At 36.9% G+C, this 20,882-nt stretch overlaps 1 protein-coding gene across 1 annotated transcript in view; it reads left to right on the plus strand.

The window, feature by feature from the left end:
• Window positions 1-14,007, plus strand: part of LOC120413046 (RNA polymerase II-associated protein 1) — a 62,460-nt gene extending 48,453 nt beyond the window's left edge. Inside the window, exons 7-8 of the mRNA XM_039573738.2 lie at window positions 2,077-2,637; window positions 13,773-14,007. Coding sequence (XP_039429672.1) covers window positions 2,077-2,637; window positions 13,773-13,979 — 768 coding nt within the window. The 3' untranslated portion in view covers window positions 13,980-14,007. The remainder of the gene's footprint in view (window positions 1-2,076; window positions 2,638-13,772) is intronic.
• Window positions 14,008-20,882: the final 6,875 nt, after the last annotated feature.

A 20,882-nucleotide genomic window follows, 5' to 3' on the forward strand; every position in this document is an offset into this window, starting at 1 on the left:
AAAAAAAAATCGGAATTTGTTTGCGAGTACCTATTATTTTCCAAAAAATCCTAATCATAACCTTCACTGCCGCTCTAATCTAGACCGTCCCATATGTAAAAACAGTAAGCCGATAAAAACGCAATTTCCCTTGCGTCCCAGCCATAAGGCTACGTGTTAGGATTTCCCGAAAAAGTGAAATTTGCTACAGTTTTCTGGAATAAACTACTAATTTTGATTGGTTTTTCTGATAGTTCACATGATTTTAAACCAAATCATTCTATCCCATTCCCCAGAATCCCATACCCCAGAATTCCATTCCCCAGAAAAGTTTTTTTTTTTGTTACGAATGTACTTTATTTCAAAAAGTGATCAGTTTTAAAGTGTGAAGTGTTTATAATTCGCCTTTATTGCGATTACTGTTGATAAAAGTTGAATGTTTCCTTTTTTAAAAAAAAGGAAAACTCTCTTGACTTGTGATAATTGCTGACAAAAGTTGAATATTCCCTTCTTTAAAAAAGGGAGAACTCTTTTGACTTGTGATAACTGCAGCATGCTGACACAAGTTGAATTTTTACAGCAGTTATCCCTAGTAAAGAGAGTTTTACTTTCTTAAAGAATGAAAAAAATCAATTACTGCCAGCAGTTATCACAAGTTGCGATGTCTTCTTTAAAGCGATTCTAATATTGCATTAATGTTGAAAATTTAATATCATTAATATTTCTGGGGAATGAGTCATTCTGGAGAGTGGGATTCTGCACCCAAAACTGGGCAGCGCTTGTCCGAGAGAATAATGGCCTCGAGTCGAGAGAATAGTGACACCATTCACGGACACAGAGAACACAGCTCGAGATTGGCGAGAGAATTATTATATCGAGGTTCATTTGCAAAAAAAGTTCATCCATCAAAGCAAAAAACCAAAAGTGTCGACTACGGGAATCGAACCAGAGACCTTTGACATACTAACTCAATGACTTAACTGCCTCGGCCACCACAGCTTGGTGAACAAGGAGTGGTCAGATGCCAATGTATGACACTTGTTGGAGATTTATTGTTTCAATTAATAGGGGGATGGCGTCGCTATTTTTAGACCACGTTTTCCACTTTTTCTCATCGAAACCGACTACTTTATCGACTTCATTTTGCTGGGCGAGATAGGACGCCGTCTATTTTTAGACGATGACTCAGCACTTTTACACTCTTGCGCTTAAAAAAACCAGGTGGCAGCACGATGTAACGCCACGTCCCTATGAATAGGGGGATGGCGTCGCTATTTTTAGACCACATTTTCCACTTTTTCTCATCGAAACCGACTACTTTATCGACTTCATTTTGCTGGGCGAGATAGGACGCCGTCTATTTTCAGACGATGACTCAGCACTTTTCCACTCTTGCACTTCAAAAAACCAGATGGCAGCACGATGTAACGCCACGTCCCTATGAACTCATTTGTTATGGTGGTGTGAGTTGGTAGAATTATTCTCTCGATTTTGGCGCTGAGCCCTCAATAAATTTTGACTCGGAATTTTGGGTGTGGGGAATGGATTTCTGGGGAGTGGGGTAGAACCAACCAAACTGCACCGTTAATTGAAAATTGACGAAATTACATATGGGACGGACTTGATTTGAGCGGCAGTTACAACTTTGCCGAAGACTTGGTGATGGAAAACTAATGATGCATTGGGAATGCATGGGCAAAGTTTCATCCAAATCAAAAACAGAAAATTAAAAAAATGCGAAAAACAACCTTTATGCAATCGTTTCTTAACTAGGTTTTTAAAATAATTTGTTGTACTTGAATCTTAAAAAGTCCAAGAAATAGTTTTTGAACACTTGAAGTAGCATTTCTCTACTAAAAAGTGGGAGAATCTAATTAACTTGTTATTCATAAAATGGTCTAAAACGATTCATTCAATCGTCCTTCTTGGAATTTGTTTATTGGACCCAGTATAACAATTTCAAGTTTTCCACTGGAAAAGCTTTCCTTAGAATTCAGCATTCAAAGAAACTGCTTTCCCTCTTGAGAAATGAAACTTTTCCTTTCGAAACTAAACATTTTGCCACATGGCTCTCTCTCTCTCTTGTTATATTTCCAGGGACTATCAACAACGCCATCACGCAACACCTTCACCATCGGATCCGCCTGGCGCACCCCTCTTCTACCGACCACCTGGCCTTACTCGCCGCTCTATCTGCTGCTGGAACAACTCGAGCAAGGTCTGCCCAAACCGGGCGAGAACCAGGTCGCCGAAGAGGTGCTCATTCCGTTGACGCTGAAATTCTCCGAACTGGCCGAGGCCAACTCGGTGCGCTTCGTGACGGCCACCCAAAAGTTGATGTATCTGATGGTGGCCTTCCTGGGGCCGGACTCTCGCTTCCTGGAGCCGGACCTGTCCGCCCTCGTGACCCGGCGTATCGACGGGCTGCGACGCGACGCAGCAAAGTTCGATTTTGACACCCGGCTGGAGGAGCGCAAAAGTTTCCACGGTCTCTATCAGCTGCTGCTGGACGTCTTCCAGAGCTCGAGCTACGGTCACGCACCGTTCAGTGCGCTCGTGATGGCCCCGCTGGCCCAGCAGTACGACATCCAGTGGCGTAACCTGGTTTGGTCGGAGCACGTGGCGGTGCTGAGATTTATCACCTGCAGCGAGCAACAGGTAATGTTGGGGATGGGGATGAAACTTTAAACTAGTGCAGGGTGGCAAGTCAGTCTTAGTTTTGAATCGTTGGGTTAGGGGAAAAGGATAAATAAAATAAGTTGGGAAATCACGGGAAATAAGAAAAAAAACCTGTAAATCTATTTTTTTTAAACTTTGTTGTAGTTTTTATTAATTCCTAAGGTTTAATTTTTTAATAAGTTATTAACCGTACACTGAGGCGAATAAAGACTATACTCTGAATAAGGACGGCAGTTTTATGAGCTCTTACCTTATGAAATGTACACATTTTGGTGTTTCCGATTCGTTCAAAACGAAACCAACCAAAGCATCATAGTTGTGATCAAAATCTTTGTTAAAACAGCAGACAAAATAACTTTAGTATAAATGTTGGTATTTTTTGTCATTTTCTTACATTAAAAAATATTAGAAACGAGATTCAAATGCTTTTTTTTTGTCCAAACAAGCAAAACACGGAGAAATATTTGTTGATTTTTTTTTTAAATTAAATATGTCTTTATTGAACTTTCTTATAATAATTACATTTCATTTACATTCTAAGTGGTATGGCTAAATGCTCTTCATCTTTATTGTATTTTTCGTTTTATTATTAACTGTTCACATTCATTTATTTGCTTCAAATTGTTTTACATTTTTGCATTGAATCGAATACATTTGGGTAAAAAAGAAAAAATCACTTTAACAACTAATCCTAACTTAAAACTAAAAAATAAATTCGCAATTCGCAATTTTCAGTGTAAGAACGGGCCTTGACCGATCTTATGCACCAGGTTCCCGACGAACACGCACTGCCCTTACACCTACATCTCACCCTTGCTCTGAGTCAGTACGAGCAACACGCTAGAACACGCTTTGAGTGTTCGTGCCAGGCATGCACACCTTCTTTTCCGGTTACGCATTTTAACTCGGCCGGGGTGGTACATTGCGTAGGGTTTGATGTAAGTATAAGCGCCTAACCATTTATAGTGTGCCTATCAATTTTCATTAAAGCAAAAACTGTTTTATTTTTAGTTTGAATTCAAAAACTAATTGTTATTTACTGTGTATTGTTTTCTCCTGAAATCTTGCCTAATGTTGAGTCGTGTTAATCTGTTGCTATTTCTTCTGTCGCGGTGTTTTGTTACAATGTTTTGAACCTAAGCATGTTATTCAAAAATTTATCAAAAGTACAATAATGTTATGTGTGTGACTTTGATCATTCAATATATTGAGTAAGGACTCAAATCTTACTTGTTTGAAGAAAAGGGCGTAGATTAAAACAATAGACAATAAAGGAAAAAGCATACTACATAAAGTTCGCTACTGAAAGAATAATTGTATGTTGAAGGAAAGAAGAGTAAAAGCTGTATGAAGTAGATTAAAAATATAGGCAATAATTTATGAAAAAAGCTTTGTGATAAAGGATAAATAATATCATATAAGCTTAGATAGCATTAATGACAACTTTAGGAGCCGATTAAAATAATATTTTAATTAATAAATAAATTAGACAATGAATAAAGAATACATCAAATATGAACAGGAATTAACCCGAGAATTAACCTCGTTCGCATATTAAGGAGATCAGTTTTTGTTAGGGAAAACACATAGCAGTTAAAACTGGCAAATTGAGTAGAGGAGACTTGAAAGATAAGTGAAACAGAACTAAAGTAGTTGGAGATAATAAGAAGAGATACTCCGAGTTGCGATGTTCTAGGTACATCCACAACAGTTAACTCAACATGCTGTGAATCAAAACAATACCGTCTACAATCTTCCCTTCCCACATTGCGCATCCCTTTCTTTTGGCCGTCTCGACTCTGACCCTCGCTGGTCAAAGGTTTACGAGTTCGTTTCCACAGGCCACCAGCAAGGTCACGTGTTGTCATCATGATGACGAAACCAAGCCAACGTGGAGGTAAGAAAATGGGTAACTTGCAAGGAACCAGAGCAGGCTTCACTGAACACCAAGATCTGGTGCGCCGTGGTGCGGTTTTCGTGTCACTCTAGAAACCAAACCGAGCTGTTTATTGTCACACCATAGCAACTGTACCGAAAGCACCTTGGTACACCACCGGTGCACCCAAACTGTATACCAAGGATGCAACTCAACATATGGTTGATCCAAGTAAACCGGAGGCGACATTGTTTTGATTGAGGTTTGTCAGCCATCTTTCACAACTTCGGGATGGCCTGGCGGTTGTTGTCTCCGTCTTTTAACCACGACGTTCCTAGTTCAATCCTGAGTATAAATATTTTTCAGGTTTTTTTTTCAATATTTGCTGTCAAAATTACTGATGATATACATTTTTTTAAATAACTTCTTCGAACCTGCAACGCTTTAGTCAAAGAGTTAGAAAATTGAATGGATTTTTGTAGTGGAATAGAGAAAACGTTCCATATTATGCAGGCAGGTTTAAGTGAAAATGCCTATTTCAGGATAAAATGCACGAGAAGTTAAAGTTTATATTTCATGACACTTCGAAATTCTATTCTAAAAAAAATATTCTAAACAAATAAAAATCATTTTAAAAATAAAATAATAAATGTCGCGATTCGAACCACGAACCTTTAACTTAATATTGCACTGCCTTTGACAACCACACCATTAAGAACTGTAGGGTTTGGTTGGCTTGCTAGGCATCAATAGTTCCAAACTTCTCCCGTGTGGTAGGCGCAGAAACCATGTCAGTTTTGTGTACCCGATCCACACCGCCGTCACACCAAACTTCGGTTTCGGTGCACCGATCAAGCTACCGAGATGTGTCGGGTTTGGGTTGTGACGAGAAATGGTGCGAATAGAAAAACCGGTATCATAGCAAACCGTTGTCGCACCCGTCAAAAGGTAAGTCTGAACCAGAGCAACTGTTTTGACCAAGATCAACTAACAGCACTGCGGATGTAGTTCCGCTCCTTCCAGGATGTTCCTCACCGGGTGTCAACCGAAAAGGTATCATTTCACCCTTAGCCTGCAAAAAAAAAAAAAAAATCATTGAAAATATTCAAAATCATTAGAACGAGTAAACTACGAACTGTATTTTAAGATAAATCCTCCAAGCGTTCTAACTTGTTCCGCACGAGTTTTGCAACCACGCAGTGTTGTTGTCATCTCGATGAAAATGTTCAGGAGTTCTTGTGGTGAAAACAGGTCACTACTGCCTTCATCCGTTGATGCTGGTTGGTTTTCCCTCGGTTTCTGACTGATGCCTGGAGGTGTTGTTTTCTCTGCCTCTCTTTGCCGCTGATTCAACGGCAATGGCTGCAGATTTGGAACCACTCGAGCAGATCCCGCTCCTGGTGACGCCAAAGCAGGAAAATCCACGTCCGTGTATGCTGGTGGTGTTTTGCGACGATTTGATTGGTGCCTCGTCGTCGCTTGCTGCCGAATTTTTACAAACTCAGCACGTTTTGGGCAGCTTCGATTCTTGGTAGAATGGTTGCCGCCGCAATTGAAGCATTTAGCTTCGATGTTCTCGTTGATTGTGTTTCAAGCTTGAGTTTTGTGCTCACCTCCGCAGGTTGCACAACGACTCTTGATGAAACAGTTCCTTCCACCATGTCCAAACTGGAAACAGTTCGAACACTGTGTCACGTCACGGTGCACTGGACGATAACGTTCCCAAGCAGGGATGCCAGATACACAGATTTGTCTGTGTTTCACAGACATTTGAGCTCGTGTCAGACATCATTTGAGGTGCACAGACTTTTTAAAAACTTCATTAAATTGTTATTTTGTTAAAATATCAATCGAAACTTATTTCGTTAGTCTTCAAATGCTGAAAAACACAATTTTTGATGGATTTCTACGACCGTAAATTGATATATTTGAATTTTAGACAAAGGCACAGACATACACAGACTTTTTCACAGACATTTTAAAAAATCATGTGGCATCCCTGTTCCCAAGACACGATGATGTTGAAAATTGCCCGAACTGCTTTCAGCTCAGACGGCGTAATCGATCCTTTCTCGAGATGAACCAGGTACAGTTGATCACGAAACTTGATGTCCTCGTTGTGTCTCGTCATCTTGAAGACTTCGATCACGTTCAACTTAAGAGTTTTTAGCTCTTCTTTCAGCACACTCACATCCATGTCGTACAGGCCTCGGAGGACCTGTTTCATGGGGCGTTTACCTGGATCGTCATGGCTGTAGTATTCAATCTTTGTGTTGTTCAGGAAATCCCGAACGTAGTTGTAATCCTTTCTGGTAGGTAGCAGAATTTTGAGTCCATCAGCACACAAGCGAATGGAAGCTCGTAAAGCACCAGATTTGAAAAACCCGGTCAGCCACTTTCGCACCGAATCCGATGACGATGTTTTCACAAAAATGGGTGGCAACTTTTCCCGTCGTTCAAATTCTTCCTTCTCGCTCACGTCCACAGGGAGGGTAGCGAACTGGTTTCCAGACGAATTTCGAGCGTCCTTGCTCAAACTGCCTGGCTTTGCAGGTAGCGCTTCGGCATTCTTTAGCTTCTTCAAATCTGTCGATCCTGCAGGTGAGGACCGCCTCTTTTTCTTCCCGTGAGGCATTTTTGCACTTTTTAAGCACTTGTTTGGTGTTGGAGGGACGCACGTCTGACTCGCTGCTCTGCTGATCGCAGACGAGAAATATTTGTTGTGTTTATGTGTGTCAAAGAATTATTTTTTTTAATATTTCTTTGGTATTTTTTATTCTGAAATTTGCTCTGTTTGTTCTAGATGTTGCGAGGAGCCTCGATTTGAATAAGCCGTTTTGTATAACAAACTTTTAAACCCGTTTAATTTTGACGTGTAGGCGTAGAATCCTCAGTCACATAAATTTGAGGTGTTAAAAATGTAAATGCAGCGATTTCACGTAAAACCAGCAGGATCCCGATAATACGTGTATCGAATTGGCTTAAATTTTACATGATTATTAGAATCGCTTTTTTGCGATCAGAGTAAGTGTCAATAAAATGCATTAGTGTGGGCTTTGGAATTAGGTTGGGCTTTAGAAAATAGTATTTTTAAAATACTAAGACATTAAACGACATATAGTCAAGGCTAAAAACCCAAAAATAGCATGTCTAACGGCAAATCGTGTAACAGGCCAGGTTTTGATGGATCTAGGCAAAATCGACCCTGCTGAGTCCGAATATCGCGGTCACGAAGCCCGATTCCTTAAGGGAAGCGAGATATTCAAGATGGCGACCAATATGGCGGCTATATAGAGAAGTCAACAATATCACAGTATGAAGGTTGTCGACGTAACGATTTTAACTAATTTGGGGTCGCTGAACTCGAATATGACCATGAAAATCGGTCACTGTGATCCAGTAGCGTGTTATCCAAGATGGCGTCCAATATGGCGAAGAGAGAATCTTCAAGTATTTTTAAACAAGATGTAACAAGCTTGTGACCGATCAAATTTAACTAATTTGGGGTCGCTGAACTCGAATATGACCATGAAAATCGGTCACGGCGATGCAGCAGCGTGTAATCCAAGATGGCGTCCAATATGGCGAAGAGAGAATCTTCAAGTATTTTTAAACAACATGTAACAGGCTTGTGACCGATCAAATTTAACTAATTTGGGGTCGCTGAACCCGAATATGACCATGAAAATCGGTCACGGCGATCCAGGAGCGTGTAATCCAAGATGGCGTCCAATATGGCGAAGAGAGAATCTTCAAGTATTTTTAAACAACATGTAACAGGCTTGTGACCAATCAAATTTAAGTAATTTGGGGTCGCTGAACCCGAATATGACCATGAAAATCGGTCACGGCGATCCAGGAGCGTGTAATCCAAGATGGCGTCCAATATGGTGAATAGTGAATCTTCAAGTATTTTTAAACAAGATGTAACAGGCTTGTGACCGATCAAATTTAAGTAATTTGGGGTCGCTGAACCCGAATATGACCATGAAAATCGGTCACGGCGACCCAGGAGCGTGTAATCCAAGATGGCGTCCAATATGACGAATAGTGAATCTTCAAGTATTTTTAAACAACATGTAACAGGCTTGTGACCGATCAAATTTAAGTAATTTGGGGTCGCTGAACCCGAATATGACCATGAAAATCGGTCACGGCGATGCAGCAGCGTGTAATCCAAGATGGCGTCCAATATGGCGAATAGTGAATTTTTCGAAAAATTGGTCCCATCAAAATCAAATGGCGTCTCGGGCGTCGCGAGGTGCGACGCATGTCTTTTTTGCCGGGGACGATTTTTCGAAAAATTGCCAAACTTTGAAGGTCTGTACCGGGCTCCAGGGTGCTCCAAACTTCAATGTTATATATACCAAAAGATGCGCAAGGATCTGGCCTACACGCCAATGATGTTGAAAATAAACGCTTTTGTGGCCAAAATGCCTCAAAAAGTGACATTTTTGAAAAAAATCTGTTTTTACGGGTTAAATCCCATTTAAAATTGAAGGGCGGAGCGCCAGCTCCTGTTACGTCCAATCAAGCTCATATTTGGGATTTGGGCTTAGTATGCCCACCGGAACAAACCCCTGAATGCCCGCCAAAAAGTCATTTTTGTTACAACCTAATCCACACTCTGATTGGTTGAAATTTTGACAACTCGAACTGCGGCGTGCGGTGGCAACACGCACACTAAAAAAACCAATCCAGGATTATAAATTACAAAATATTAATTGCAGAAATTAAATTATTTCGATATATCAATATATTTACATTTGAGCAATTCTCTACAAAACCGGCCGATTTCGACCATTTTTATTTTTTATATTTTTTGATTTGGCTCAAACTTTGTGGGGGCCTTCCCTATGACCAAAGAAGCCATTTTGCATCATTAGTTTGTCCATATAAATTTCCATACAAATTTGGCAGCTGTTCATACAAAAATGGTACGTATATATTCGAAAATCTGTAACTTTTGAAGGAATTTTTTGATCAATTTGGTGTCTTCGGCAAAGTTGTAGGTATTGTTAAGGACTATTTAGAAAAAAATAGGTACACGGAAAAAAAATTTCCCGATTTTTTTATTAACTTTTTTTTCACAAAAACTCAAATTCCCAAAATACGTATTTTTTGATTTTCGAGATTTTTTGATATGTTTTAGGGGACAAAAATCCGCAACTTTTGAGCTATAGAGAAACATGGTCAAAAAATCTGCCGCCGAGTTATGATTTTTTGAAAAACTGGTGATTTTTGGAAAAAATCGAAATTTCATACATAAAATTTTTTTGACCTCATTTTTTTATGCAAAATTGAATTTGCAATCGAAAAGTACTTTACAGATTTTTTGATAAAGGGCTCCGTTTTCAAGATATAGCCACCGAAAGTTTGATTTTAGCGAAATATTTGCAGTTTTTCAATTTTTAAAAATAGTGACCATGAGTGACCATTTCTAAAAATATTTTTTTTGAAAAGTTCAGAAAATTTCCTATAAAATTGTCTAAGAGACATTGAAGATTGGACCTCTGGTTGCCGAGATACAGCGGCTTAAAGAAAAAGAAACACGAAAATTGAAGTTTTCTAAGTCTCACCCAAACAGCCCACCATTTTCTAATGACGATATCTCAGCAATTAATGGTCCGATTTTCAATGTTAATACATGAAACATTCGTGAAATTTTCCGATCTTTTCGAAAAAAATATTTAAAAAGAAATTAAATCAAGACTAACATTTTAAAAGGGCCAAACATTGAATATTATGCCCATTAAAAATGCTAGTATTGATTTATTTTTTTTCAAAATTTTTTTCAAAAAGATCGGAAAATTTCACGAATGTTTCATGTATTAACATTGAAAATCGGACCATTAATTGCTGAGATATCGTCATTAGAAAATGGTGGGCTGTTTGGGTGAGACTTAGAAAACTTCAATTTTCGTGTTTCTTTTTCTTTAAGCCGCTGTATCTCAGCAACCAGAGGTCCAATCTTCAATGTCTCTTAGACAATTTTATAGGAAATTTTCTGAACTTTTCAAAAAAAATATTTTTAGAAATGGTCACTCATGGTCACTATTTTTAAAAATTGAAAAACTGCAAATATTTCGCTAAAATCAAACTTTCGGTGGCTATATCTTGAAAACAGAGCCCTTTATCAAAAAATCTGTAAAGTACTTTTCGATTGCAAATTCAATTTTGCATAAAAAAATGAGGTCAAAAAAAATTTATGCATGAAATTTCGATTTTTTCCAAAAATCACCAGTTTTTCAAAAAATCATAACTCGGCGGCAGATTTTTTGACCATGTTTCTCTATAGCTCAAAAGTTGCGGATTTTTGTCCCCTAAAACATATCAAAAAATCTCGAAAATCAAAAAATACGTATTTTGGGAATTTGAGTTTTTGTGAAAAAAATGTTAATAAAAAAATCGGGAAATTTTTTTTTCCGTGTACCTATTTTTTTCTAAATAGTCCTTAACAATACCTACAACTTTGCCGAAGACACCAAATTGATCAAAAAATTCCTTCAAAAGTTACAGATTTTCGAATATATACGAACCATTTTTGTATGAACAGCTGCCAAATTTGTATGGAAATTTATATGGACAAACTAATGATGCAAAATGGCTTCTTTGGTCATAGGGAAGGCCCCCACAAAGTTTGAGCCATATCAAAAAATACAAATAAAATCCATTTCCGGTTTTGGTAGAGAATTGCTCATTTGAAAACGTCTTATAATTGATTTGCATGGAAAACTCTGAAATGTTTAGGAGATCATATTTTCCAATTAACTTATTCCTTAGAATTATTGTTCAAGTAAGAGGGTTTTTTTCATGAAATTATATGTGTAAAGTCCTTTTCTGTACTGGGACCTCTTTAGGACCGAGCCGGCTTTTGTAATTACAGTTTTCTTAAAGCTTATAGTAATCACAGAGGATCTTTAGTATTAAATTTTAGTCGAGGTGGAGCCGATAGAAGTTGAGAAGTTATTCGTGGCAATGATTTTTTTAAAGTACATCAACTTTAGTCAAATTAAATACATAGATAAATAACAAAATGAAAAAAAAAACATATATATTTAGTTCTAATGCTTACGCAGAGTTGAAGTTCAAATATTGTTTAACAATCGAGAAATTACGCTTAAATTTGTAATATTATTGTTCACAACGATAAGCTTAATTTCATGGCCCTTCTTGACATAAAAGGTCCAACTTGACAGCTCGTTCCAAGGGGGCCATAGTTGATTAATCGAAAAAATGTTGTCTTGTCAATTAATTTTTTGTATTAAAATTATGAAAAGAGATCAGAAATGGTTTTTAATCGTGTTTTCTACCGTTGTACATCCAAATTTAAATAGGGCTTCACTGCCCCTGATCGCATAAATGTCCCATATGCATTTTCATCGATTTCGAGTTATTGATGCAGTTTGGTTCAAATTGTGTGCTCTTTCAAAAGAGCCTATAGCATCCAGTACTTTGTTCCAGAAATCAGGAGGAAATCCAGTTTTTTGCGAAATTTTAACACGTAGCCTTATGTATGGGACAAACTTCAAATGCGTTTTTCTCTGCTTGCTGTTTTTGCATATGGGACATTTATGCGAACATGGGCAGTTCAGGACCCTATTGTTATTTTGATAAATTTATTTTCAAAAGTTACAAAATTGAGCCAAAAAGGTTGAGCAATCCTGCTTTAACCCTCTAACGCCCAGAGCTGTTTGCTTATCGTAAAAATAGTAAATGGCTTAATTTTGGTACAATAATGCAGGCAATACCTTACTTTGACCCACAAACATCGAATTGGGGCAAAAAAGTAGAATTTGAAGTGGTGCACCAGAGCACCATCAGGAAGATGAGCAACTTTTTTTTAAACCACAAAATCTCGTTTTCTTCAAATCTATTGGTTCATTTGTTTGAAAACGTTTCGAAATGTGTTAAAAACTACATATTCTTTGCTGTAAGACCATATTTCTGAAGTATTAACTACTAATTCTAAAATCTCTGCATTTTCAGGTTTCTTTGATTGGCTCATTCAAAACCCACAAACAACCATTTTCATGAAAAATGAGGAAAATAATTAAACTATCGGTCTAATAACAAAGTTTTGTCTTGTTTATGAATAGTCGAAACGTTTAAAAACTTTTGTTTTGATAAAAATAAGCTTTTTCTGTAATTTAGAAAAAAGTGCTCCTGAATATTTAGTTGCTCATATGCCTATGTGGTGCTCTGGTGCACCAAATGAAAAAGGTTGAATAACACTTAAAACCGGTCCAAACTCACAATGTTATTCACAGGGGTTCTTGTCCAAGGTTCAAATGATAGCAAAACATTTTTTGTTTCATAAAATTTTGTGTTTGGTTATTTTTACGGGCTTTCGAAAACAGGTCTTATTTATTTCCCTAAAATTGGCCCATTTTTGTTTACATTTCACACTGTAACTTTGCTTGTGCTTAACCAAATTTGATGAAATTTGGGGAGATGTTAGTATACATTCTACATGAACACCTGCAACTTAAAGCAACATGAAAAGTTGTGTCAGTTCCGAGATATTTGAGTTCAAAGTTTTGGTGCTCTGGAGTAACCATGGGCGGGAGAGGGTTAACATTGATTACCTATGCGCCATTCAATTACAAAATATGGTACCCAAAACGTATAGGATAAAATTATCGCAGTTTTATAAGAAAAAGTTGGGTTTTCCCGTTTTTGCGTTTGACGTGTCGAAAAAACCAGGGTCTATAAAAAAAACTTCTTCTGGAAATTTCCCGAGGTACGATAAATTTTTTTCAAAATATATATTCTAGACATCGAAACAGCATTTTTAGTTTGCATGCGACCTTTTCAAATATTAAATCTCCTAACTATTTTTATCTGAAAGCAAACCCGGAACGATAAATTTAATGTTAATGTTAATTATTTCGTCCAAGGAACCCCCACACCAATTATGGGACAGATCTGACAGCCTTTTTTTCGAAACGGGCTGTTTTCGTGTGGAATTGCTGAACCTATTTTTATTAGCGAATTTTATTCAATTAAAAACTTAAAAATTAATTAAAAACTTAAGATTTTGATAAAAACAATGTTCAGTACTAACGATCACTATTGTTCATCTTACAATCGGTTTTCAGTTGAATTTTGTCCATGAAAAGCCATAATTAAAGCCATGAACAGTTACCATGTCCACCCTACACTAAAGCTCCCTCACTACACCAACAAGGATTAATCCTCACCCAATTTTCCACTTTCTCTTTCTCTTCTTTCACAGCTCTTTGGGTCACTGGCCGAGTATCTGGAGCCGGCGGAGACGGACGTAACGCTGATTAAATTCTACAGCCAGGCGCTGCACTCGAATCTGCTGCGTCCCGGATCGATTCCGGCCCGGATAGCGAGCCACCACGTGCAGGCGTACCGACAGCGCAGTGCCAACCAAGGGACGTCCCAACGTTCCGCCGAAGAAGCTAATGATAAATAAAGCTTGGCGCTGCGATTAGATCTACATATATACTTTTTTGTTGTCCTTTTTTTTGTCCCCGTCTTGTTTCACAATTTCCCGCCATTTGTTTAATATCGGGGGGCTGGCTGCCCGTCAGGATCGGAACGTGGCGTCGTCGTCGTCGTCCGGTTGCTGTGATGTAATAGGATGTTATAGCGAATAAATCGAATTCTGCAAACAAACAAGCACACACGTGGCGGAACAACAGCAGCTGGTCGTCTGTTTCTGGCAAAAGTGTGGCTGCTGGGGGGAAAGGAAAGGAAATTTGCGTGTTTGCTGACGTCGGGAAAAAGGACATCTTCGGAATATTACTTGTAGCAGGGAAAATGCCATTTGTTTCGCCGAGAGTATTATTTACTCGAAGTGGCACACGTGTCATGCCTTGTTTGATTTGCTTTGCTGCACACCAGATTAGCATTATTTCGGTAGACTAGCTGTATTTGCTTGCGAAAAATACATCTAATTTCATCGTAGCATTGGTACAGAGACAACATTCTGTTTCTGAAGAATTGAAGCGATTCGAGATGATGATAATTGTTTTCAATCTTTATCGGCGTTTATTTTTGTGAAAATTTGATTCCTGAGCCTCTTCTAAATCTCATGCTCAAAATAAGATTATTGTTTTTTTCAATTCTCCCTTTTTCTCGAGCTTGGAAGTTATCGGTTAATGTCTTAGAAACAATAGCAGCTAATTTTGAAAGCTTTAGTATTTTTCGTAACTTTCAGGTTTTTTTTTGTACCAAAATCTAGTATAATGTAAAAAATTGCAAGCGAGTTTAGTAATGCTATTAGAATCGGTGATTTTCACTCAAGTGGAATACAAACCATTCAGATTTGTTAAAATTTTCAGGGAGTCTCGATCAATCAATAGTGAAGTGATAACGGACAAAATTCGCTGATCTGTTGAACTAACGGTTTTCGGATTTTGGTATGTATCGATCATTCTTGCGAATCGAGGATTTACTGGAATTTTGACGATTGATTGGTCGTCGCTTTTTAATTAAAGATGCATGAGCCCAAGGAGTTTCCAGCGTGTCAGACTGTTCAATAATCCGGAATTACTTGGGGTTTGAGCAAGTAATTCTTTAATTCCAGAATTACTGAGTAATTATCCATCAAGCCTTCACAAGACTTCTTTTAAAATATGCTGATAGCTAGGCAGTAATTCCAAGTAATTCTTATTCATTTTGAGCAATTTCGTGTAGCTTCTGATAATCCCAGGTAATTCTGAGAAAGCAAAAGTAATCCGCGACATATTGCCAGTAATCCTGGTAATTCCATTCAGACTGGTCAGTAATCCTTGGGCAGGAAAAGTAAAGGAGCGGTACGGCCCCTTCCATTTTGAACATGTCAAAAAATACGTGTTTTTCAATAATTTGCAGCCAGAAAAGAAGATATTTTGATATATAAACATAAGGGTTTTTCTTATAACCATCACAAGTTATTGCGATTTTACGAAAAAAAAAGTTTTGAAAAAGTTACTTTTTGCGTTTCTCTTTGTTTCGTCGTCCGTGTCTGTCGCGGATGACGATGAACGGCCATGATCAATGACGACCAACTTTTTCAAAACTTTTTTCGTAAAATCTCGATAACTCGTTTGACGTTTACAAGCAAACCCTTTATGTTTATATATCAATTTTTTTGTAATTTCTGCTCTTCAACTTTGTAGAACATTATTACACTTTAAAAAATAACCCTGCAAAGTTAGAAAAAACACGAACTTTTAAAATGAAAAATTTTGTTCTAAATGAAAAACATAATGACCCTTCTGGGTCAATGTAGATTCGAAGAGTACATTAAATTTCCCATAAAATGACATGTTCCAAATTTTTTTACAGTCGGGAAACGGAAAATGGCAGAGTTTTTAAAAGTTTTTAAGTGTTTTTTTCGATGAATAATACGTTTTTTCGGAATTCTGAGTACGCCATCAAATTGGGCGTACAAATTTTAACACATAATATTTATTACCTTCATCAGGGGTGACATTGGGTCTGGTGGGTGAGATTGGGTCATACAAATTTCTGTATTTTTGTATGACCCAATCTCAATCCCCAAACCCAATGTCACCCCTGATGACGGTATTTACAAACTTATTTCACCTTCTCCTAGTGGAAAATTATCCAAAGAATCCGAAAATGCATTCCGTTTTCCGATTTGACACTTTGAGAATATTGTAATAATACTATTCATCAAAATTTTCTTAATTATAGTTAGCTAACTTTTTAAAACTGTCAAAATTTTATGAAAACTTCTTGCATTAGTTCTTTGAACACTTCTCTACCACGCATGATTCCATACCATTCCGTACGTATTTAATTTCTGGAGTTTTTTTTGCGGAAAAATCTCAAACCTATCAAAGTTACACCGTTTTACGGCACGATTTCTCTGTTATTATCTGAGTAATTATAACAGCTAAACTCTGGGTATTTCAATAACATGTTGAAAAACAACTAAATCTTTCCCTGTTCCTGATGGGAACACCCGTGAAGAATATCGGGGCCGGCATTTACAAAGCGGATTCAGTGGCAGTTTTTAACTCAACTAATGTTAACATGTTTTTGTTAATGTTAACATTCCATAGATCACCTACCCCCTAAGGTGTCTTGATAAGGTCCAGCTTGTGACGATACACTACCTTCCCTCTACTAAGCAATCGAATTCAGAAGGGAAAAGATCACCAGTTGTGTTGGTACGGGCCGGGATTTGAACCCCGATCTACCGCTGACGATGCGGAAGCGTTACCACTGGGCTACGTGGCTCGGTTAAACCTCGGTGGTTCAACAGGTTTTTGACCTTCTCGTGTTATTATGTGTTATTAAATCGTATCAAAACTTGTTATTCTTGAGTCATTTCCTCCTGCTCGGGTATTCAGTCTTTCAAGTATTTCTATGTCCTTAACTTTCTCGCTGGGAGCAGACGGGAATCGAACCCAGAGCCATTCGCTTACAAAGCGATCACCGTAACCATTCAGCCACGGCTGCTCCCCTAGATTTGGCATCCTAATTTTTTTTATGATCATTTGTAAGTGGATTCTTGTTAATGTTAATGCATGTTTACATTTGTTGTAGTCAATTGAAATTTTACTGAAGTGAATTTGATATTTCAACGAGGCAAAATATTTTTTTTTTCAAGATTATTGGGCCTTGTTGTCAAGCTACTCTAATCTGCACAAATTGGAAGTTTCGATATTGTGTACAATGCATATTTTATTAATACTTCTCACCTAGGGGGGTAATGGTGAAAATACCCTAGTATGATGAAAAAAATCCAAAACAAATAGAGCAGTAGGGGATTGATTCGCTGATTGAAGCACTGAATTCCGTCGAAATTCACATCTGAATCAACAATATTCGCAGGATTTGCTTTTGGAGATTTGATCAACGCATCCATTCCTAGAAACCAAAAACCAGCATGAATTTGGCAGAATTTGTTCACCAAATTCCCAACATCCACCACGTTCTACGAAAATTTGCGGCAAATTCCACTGATGAAAGGTTCAAGGCTTTTGTTTACACAAAACGTGTTCTTAAAATTTTACAAACATTCATCAATGAAATGAACTTTTACACCTCTAGACATAATTCATTAGAGCCTTTCCAGCAGTCACGTAATCGTATACCACAGAAACACCCCAATGGGGTAGGGTGGTAACGAATAGTTGCGTGACCGTAGGAAATTGTCACGTCGTAATTGGGTGCATGACCGGACTGATTAAACTCAACGCTGCGATGACACCTCGAATCGTAATGTCCAATTCAGAGTGTCGTTTCCGAAACAGTACGATCGGACTGCCGCTGGTGGAACATTCTCTGTATTTTTTTTATGCTAATTGTCCTGTAAAACTGGGTGCCTCATTGAACTATATAACGTGGTGGAAATTTATGATGAAATTGATTTTAATGTTTGAAGGTCGCTATTTACGCTTTGCCCTACCAAAAAGCGTAAATTATTCCGCTTCTAATAACTCTTAATTGACGCAAATTTCGCAACCTGTTGCGAATCACCAGGTCAACCAAAAATAAGCCCGCAATGAATGACAGTGGCACGTGCAACAACCAAGTGCTCCATAATGAATGGCTGTTTGCACGGTTTGGTTTTCCGAAATTGTGCCTCATTAATAATTGACCGTGACAAATGCCCACTCATTTGGGGCCCGATTTCGAGGTATTCTCGAGCCAGATTGGTCTTTTCGTCAAATTTTGTCAAATGATTGTCGACTAATTTTAATAAGCGAACGATAACAAATTGCTATAAAAGAAAATTCGTGTCACGTTACACGACATAAAACTCAGGTGTGTATTAGCGTGTATGTTGCAAGTTTTCCCCAGAAGAAGGGAAAATCTCGAGCAAGAAATATGTAACTACATCTACAACAAGTGGAGGAAACTTCACACGCCCATACCAACTGCCGGGGAAACTTCATCCGCACGTAATTGAAAGTATTTACACACCCAAGTGAGCGTGAAGTTCGTTTGGACGCGACGCCACGTGATGACGAAGGTGGCGTGGATTACACACCCTGGTAAAGGAAGTATTGTTGGCAAGAATGTATGAAATGTTTGTGGTGAGTTGAGAAAACTGAGTTCAAGTAGCAAACTCTGGTTAGAACTTGGTGTTGTGTTGGGGAGGTTTACGCATATTTTTATTCTGAACATACTTCATAAAATCAATCCAAAATAAGGTTGAAATTAGATCAATTTATTTACATTGAGCCTGTTCTAGATAGAGTTTTTTGATTTCCCCTTTTGTTAAGAAAAATTTCAAAAGATTTTTAAAACAAATCGATGCAAAACAAATTAAGAAACAATATTGCAAACTTTTAGCTTAACATTGACAAAATATTTAACAATTAACCCTCTACTGCCCAATTTTTTTTTTTCGAAAATATTTATTTTTCCCGTGTTTAGGAGGTTATTTTGAGCAACTTTTGTTCTACGAAAAACTTTACTTCTCTTGTTTTATGTTTTTCGTGTTTTGTTTTTAGTATTTTAATTTGCATTTATCTTGTTAAGTTTATGTTTGTTTTTGGTAGTATTTGGCCTACTCTACCACCTAATATAATAACATTTTGTCTATCAAATTTTTTCACGTTTTTACAGTTACTTTTTCAATTTTTTGCATGTTTTTTCACATTTTCTGCAAAAGAATGGCACCATCATCATTTAAATTATAAAAAAATGCGTAGAGGTCTGGGACACTACAAACATTACTGCATACTTCTTTTTACTGAAAATATAGGAAATGTTAGATTTTAAGAGTTCTTCTTTCCAATGCTTTTTAAAGATCAAAAATCGGTAGGAAAATTGATTTTTGGCGATTTTTTGGATCGAAGCCCATCTAAAGGCGGCGTTAGGTTGTAGAGGGTTAATTCCTATCTCAAAAGTTTAGTTTAGTTTTAGGATCAAAAGTACATGATTCGTTCTTATACTTTACTTAGTAAATTCAAACGACAATAACCGTTATATAGTTAAAAAAAGTTTAATCGATGTGTGTATCCGCCTTAAATAATTCCTTGAAGACGATTCTCATTTTTGAACGGCTATGTAGTGAACTACTCGTTTAAAATGTACTTTTTGTTTTTGTTTTTGTTTTGGTTTTGTTTTTGTTTTTGTTTTTGTTTTTGTTTTTGTTTTTGTTTTTGTTTTTGTTTTTGTTTTTGTTTTTGTTTTTGTTTTTGTTTTTGTTTTTGTTTTTGTTTTTGTTTTTGTTTTTGTTTTTGTTTTTGTTTTTGTTTTTGTTTTTGTTTTTGTTTTTGTTTTTGTTTTTGTTTTTGTTTTTGTTTTTGTTTTTGTTTTTGTTTTTGTTTTTGTTTTTGTTTTTGTTTTTGTTTTTGTTTTTGTTTTTGTTTTTGTTTTTGTTTTTGTTTTTGTTTTTGTTTTTGTTTTTGTTTTTGTTTTTGTTTTTGTTTTTGTTTTTGTTTTTGTTTTTGTTTTTGTTTTTGTTTTTGTTTTTGTTTTTGTTTTTGTTTTTGTTTTTGTTTTTGTTTTTGTTTTTGTTTTTGTTTTTGTTTTTGTTTTGTTTTTGTTTTTGTTTTTGTTTTTGTTTTTGTTTTTGTTTTTGTTTTTGTTTTTGTTTTTGTTTTTGTTTTTGTTTTTGTTTTTGTTTTTGTTTTTGTTTTTGTTTTTGTTTTTGTTTTTGTTTTTGTTTTTGTTTTTGTTTTTGTTTTAGTTTTTGTTTTTGTTTTTGTTTTTGTTTTTGTTTTTGTTTTTGTTTTTGTTTTTGTTTTTGTTTTTGTTTTTGTTTTTGTTTTTGTTTTTGTTTTTGTTTTTGTTTTTGTTTTTGTTTTTGTTTTTGTTTAAAAAAGAAGGATCAATTTTAGCAAGAGGCAAAATCAAATGGCGTCTCGGGCGTCGCGAGGTGCGACGCATATCTTTTTTGCCGGGGCCGATTTTTCGAAAAAAATGCCAAACTTTGAAGGTCTGTACCGAGCTCCAGGGTGCTCCAAACTTCAATGTTATGTATACCAAAAGATGCGCAAGGATCTGGCCTACACGCCAGTGATGTTTTTGGTGGCCAAAATGCCTCGAAAAGTGACATTTTTGATAAAATCTTTTTTTACGGGTTAAATCCCATTTAAAATTGAAGGGCGGAGCGCCAGCTCCTGTTACGTCCAATCAAGCTCATATTTGGGATTTAGGCTCAGTTAGCCCACCGCAACAAACCCCTGAATGCCCGCCAAAAAGTCATTTTTGTTACACTCTAGTATTTATACACGAGAAAAAACTAGAGTGAAAATATAGCTTAAAACGGCAGATCTAGCTGCAGAGTAAATGGTTTTGGAACTATGTGAAATAAAGAACTGAATGTAACGACGTTACCGTAGACATTTATTCCAACTATCTTTAAAGTAAAGTAAAGTATCAATTTTAGCCAGAAGATATT

Source organism: Culex pipiens, chromosome 3 (assembly GCF_016801865.2).
Source record: "Culex pipiens pallens isolate TS chromosome 3, TS_CPP_V2, whole genome shotgun sequence".
Lineage (NCBI taxonomy): Eukaryota > Metazoa > Arthropoda > Insecta > Diptera > Culicidae > Culex > Culex pipiens.